The following is a 5,000-nucleotide window of genomic DNA, read 5'->3' on the forward strand; positions in this document are numbered from 1 at the left end:
TGGGGCATTGTGGGGGAAATGGCACTCGCTCCTCCTGATTGGCTGAGGGGGTTGACGGGACGAGGCTTGGGACACATGCAAACCCACATGACCTAGTTCCCTTCCCCCGGGCCAATCGGGGGCCATGGCGGCATGCGCTTCATACCTCACCACACGTCGGCTCTGACACAACGGCGCGGAGGAAGGAGGTGAAAAAAAACCAGCATTTCTCTACTTCTACCACAGAGGGTAGACATTCCCGGGGGGGGGGGGGGGGGGGCGGGGTCATGCGTATGACGTAAAAAAAAAAATACAATGAGGTAGAACTGGCGTGATGTGGGCCGACTCCGCCCCCTCTACCCCATCTACACCCAAACACACACCACCTCCACCTGAATGCATGTGCGAGCCAGGCAGTGAGGGAGGGAGAGAGATGGAGTGAGGAAGAAGAAAGGAAAGAGTGATTTGCGTGTGGCCGGAAGAAAGAAAGAAAGAAAGAAAGAAAGAAAAAAAAAAACAGGTTGAGAAAAAAGAAGGGTAGGAGAAGTCATACTTTTCGCAACGGCGTTTCGGACGACCGGATTTTCTTGGGAGATATCTGTGAAGAGAGCGAGAGAGTTATTGTCCTGTGTCCCCCTCTTCAGAGATATCTCCAGTGGTAGACTTGCTGTCCCAGAGCGTACAGGAAAGTCCGAGGGTACGTCTCTGATGTCATTTCCTATCGATTGCGTGTGTCATATCCCCTCTCTCTCTCTCTCTTTCTCTCTTTCTCCCGCTCTCCAGAATGCCCGTGGCCCCTCGTAAGCTAGCGCTGATTAGCGGGTGACGCTAACGCCGACGGCCTAACGTCACGCGCCTTTTAGCCGTGTCCCCGTGTAAAGAGATGCAGCCTGGCGATGACACCGCGCTGTACTGCGTAGTCAACACCGTGTCGTTGTCAGTTAGGCGGCGGTACGGCTGTGTGTGTGTGTGTGTGTGTGTGGGGGGGGGGGGTGCCCCGTCGTGATCCAGCTCTTATACAGTACGCCGGCCTGTGTATTTGAACCCCTGCTGTGACCTGCTGCGCTGAGCAATTATCTTTCCGGTGCTTTGCTTAGCTAAGACGAATCAACTGGATTTCATTCCGCTCGTCTTTTAGCCTTACAGCTAACACACTTTATTCTGCTTTCACTTTAATCCGCATAACGCAGCATAATATTGCCGTCGACTGTATACGGCAGCGACTGGAACGACTATAGAAAATAAGGCTTGTGTCCGCTGTGGTAAAGTGTATAACGGTGGTGGATGAGATGGTGTCGGTGTGGGCAGGTGCTGTAACACACACAGGGCACACTGGGAGTGGGGGCCACGGGCTAGGGGCTAGGGGCCGGGGCCCGGGGCCCGGGGGGGCGGGGCCCTGGGAGGGGGGGGGGGGGGCGGGGCCCACACATGCAGTATGAGGGGAGGACACCACACCACAGACAAGAGAGCGGGAGAAGAGGAGGAATGCTAGTCTGTTCTGGCTGGAGGGTGGGAGCCCAGCATCGACAGCAGCAGACGGCCACACACAGCAGACAGACTCCCCTGGGAACGAGCCTCGGGGGGGGGGGGCTGCTTGGGTAAAACAGCGTATGCTACGCTAACGCCTTTTAAGGCTGCGACGTCTACCTGGCCCGGGTTCAATGTGTGAGCGTCTTAATAGTGTCGGTTGGGAGTCAGTGGTAAATAAACAGTTAGCTAAACGTGTCGATGAATAACAGCACATCAGAGGAGACACCCAGAAGAGCCAGGGACAAGGAGACACACAGTCATGCTCACTGGAGAGGAAACATGGGGAATTCACACAGTCGTCTGGTAAAGAAGCCATTTTCTGACTCCATTTTGTCTTTCACTCCCACTACCACTAATAAGGTACTTTTCACTAAGTCTGGGATGATTAAGTCGTCTAAATCATCATGGGTAAATGCCTTAGGGTACTCTCGGGGATCGATATCCCTTAAAGATGTAATAAAGTTCTCCACAGATTAAAGATGAGGAGAGGTGGGTCTCTTACAGACCGGAGAAGGTGGATACAGTACTGGACATGTTCCTGTGCTGCTGAATTGCCCATTTTCCCTCCACAGAAAGACAACGTACAGCAAGATCTCAGAACACGCAGCCCCAATAGAGGGCGACACATTGAGGGTGTGAGAGATACAGAATAGAACAAGTAGAAGGTTGACAGATAGAGAGAGATGGAGAGAGAGAGAGATGGAGAGAGAGAGAGGGAGAGATGGAGAGAGAGGGAGATGGAGAGAGAAAGAGAGAGAGATGGAGAGAGAGAGAGATGGGGAGAGAGAGAGATGGAAAGAGAGAGATGGAGAGAGAGAGAGATGGGGAGAGAGAGAGAGATGGAGAGAGAGAGATGGGGAGAGAGAGATGAGAGAGAGATGGGGAGAGAGAGAGAGAGATGGAGAGAGAGAGATGGAGAAAGAGAGATGGAGAGAGAGAGAGATGGAGAACGGAGAGAGAAAAGCCTCAGAGAAATGGAAGAAGGACAAATCGCAGTGAAATGGAGTAAAACAATGGAAAGAGGCAGAGAGAGAGAGAGAGAGAGAGAGAGACAGAGAGAGAAAGAGGGAGAGAGAGAGAAAGAGAGAGAGAGAGAGAGAGAGAGGGAGAGAGATAGATAGAGAGAGAGAGAGAGAGAGAGAGAGAGGGAGAGAGGAGAGAGAGAGGGAGAGAGAGAGACAGAGAGAGAGGGAGAGAGAGAGAGAGACAGAGAGAGAGAGAGAGGGAGAGAGAGAGCGAGAGGGACAGAGAGAGAGAGAGATGGAGACAGACGGAGTGGCGCCAGCGTGGCCGTGTCCCAGCGCCGGGCGGTGTGCTGTACCTTCATGGGCGCCAGCTGTATGGGGGTGATGTAGGAGGGGTCCACCATGGGCTTGGGCCGGTTGGCCGTGTCGGCCAGGAGGCTGTGCCATTGCTGCGGCAGGCCAGTGAACTTCTGCTCGCGCGCGTCGAAGCCGGTGTGGACCCGGTGCTCGAAGTTAGACGGGGCCGAGATCTCCAGCCGCTTCTTCTTCTTCCCAAACATGCTGGAAAACCCGGACAAACCTGGAACGCCGGGAGACGGGACAGACGTTACCGGCTGGTTCTTTTTAACCCGGTTGTCGTCGGTTGACATGAATACCTGATGATCCAGGAAGCACAGGGGGGAGGTCAACAGAGGGAGAACGCTGTCTTGACATAAACTACAACGCGTTTTTCATTCTATACTCCAGAGCACCTCTAGCCTCATTGACTTTCCTGTTCAGAGAGATGATGTATGAGTGAGGAGGGGAGATGATTGGTGGAGAAGACGTGGGAGACAGAAGCTCACTGTATCTCACTGTAGCTCCTCTACACACACACACACACAGCTGAACTTACTAATTAACTGAACATTAGTTGTCGTCGTTTGGTGCTGTGTTTATCTGAACCAGGCTCTTAAAACTTGTCATCACAGATTCATCTGTAGCAGGATGAAGACGTTCTGTCCCAAAGCGTGTTTTTAATACTATTAGCAGCGATGGGGCTGCCAGCTTTCAACTGAAGTGGGGCGACCAAGAGACTTTCCTCAAATGACAATCAAATCATATTTTTCTCAGAATCAACCAGAGGTTGTACAGTTTGTAAAAGGCAGTTAGAGAACATACTAGAGGGACAGGGAGAAGACCAAGCTGTCCTACAATCCAGTATATTAAAGGTGCACTTTACTTAAAATCTTTAACAAAAAACGTTTACCAGTTTTTCCGTCAATACTCTATGAATTACTGTAAGTAAAACTATCATTATTTGGTAGTCTCACATAGCCAGAGCTATATCCACACTTTGTTTACGCTGTGCCACTGCCAGCGCAGGAGAAAGGTCTGATTGGACTCATTACCATTTGGGGATAGGGGAAAGAAAAACATTGCATTTCTTTAAACCAATCACAATCATCTTCGGCGGAGCGGTTGCTGGGTTAGTTTGTTGTTTCACATAGTCTGTCTTAAATCTGATTGGGCCAACAACATATTCCATCGCCACTGATTGGGCAATAATAAACAAATATGAAACTTTATTGAAGGATAATCCCCTTGAGATGAATCATTTCATTTTCAAGGGGGTCCTTGAAACACAGGGCTTATCCCCAAAACCTACATCCGTTGAGGCAGACTATTATTTGGTGATTAAGAACATAATTGGATAAATATCAAAATTTCTGCAGCCCCCAAAACGTGTGACGTATATGCAAATGACATGATCAGCTAGTACATCATCATCAACACTTTGTGGGGTGATTAATAACTACATCTAGCAAGTTTTTTATTTTGTTTTTTGTTATTTTATTTTATATACAGCCTATATAAAATGTATATAAAAGCACTGAAGCACTATGGGAACCAACTAAACACTGTACATACTGTATCCAATCCAATCTTAGCCAAACCAATTAACTTATCTGCTAGTCTTGATACACGTTGGAGCAATTAGTAATTGGCCATTTAGTCCAGGATATGTCCGTCTCCCCCCCAGAACATAATGGACATGTAGTGTTTAGCAAGTCCTGTCTGGAACGAGGATATAGTTCAGTGTTTGTATCGGAGCAACCGCACTCATTTTGGGCAAAGCTGCAGCTCCTGGCACTGATGAGACGACTAGATCATTCTAGAGTAGGCAGCTGGAATGACGGGGGTAGACTTCTATTCGGAGCAGTATTTATATTGGCTGGCTGTGTTTTATGTTAAAATTAGCCCAAACTAATAATTCATTAAAAATCTGACCACTGCGGAGACCCGTGTCAAATATGAATGCCTTCAGGCTGACGGTGTCTGAGGAAAGTCTGGATAGAGGGACAGACATACAGACAGAGGGACAGACAGACAGAGGGACAGACAGACAGACAGAGGGACAGACAGACAGACAGAGGGACAGACAGAGGGACAGACAGACAGAGGGACGGACAGACAGACAGAGAGCCAGACAGACAGACAGAGGGACAGACAGAGGGACAGACAGAGGGACGGACAGACCGACAG

At 49.7% G+C, this 5,000-nt stretch overlaps 1 protein-coding gene across 1 annotated transcript in view; it reads right to left on the bottom strand.

Annotated features, from left to right (window-relative positions):
• pak5 (p21 protein (Cdc42/Rac)-activated kinase 5) overlaps nt 1-5,000 on the bottom strand; it is a gene marked incomplete at both ends in the record, with an annotated part of 43,408 nt that overhangs the window by 31,479 nt on the left and 6,929 nt on the right. Inside the window, 2 exons of the mRNA XM_084439460.1 lie at nt 533-577; nt 2,831-3,054. Of these exons, the coding sequence (XP_084295586.1) occupies nt 533-577; nt 2,831-3,054 (269 nt within the window). The remainder of the gene's footprint in view (nt 1-532; nt 578-2,830; nt 3,055-5,000) is intronic.

Source organism: Borostomias antarcticus, assembly GCF_949987555.1.
Source record: "Borostomias antarcticus genome assembly, chromosome: 6".
In the NCBI taxonomy this organism is placed as follows: Eukaryota; Metazoa; Chordata; class Actinopteri; order Stomiiformes; family Stomiidae; genus Borostomias; species Borostomias antarcticus.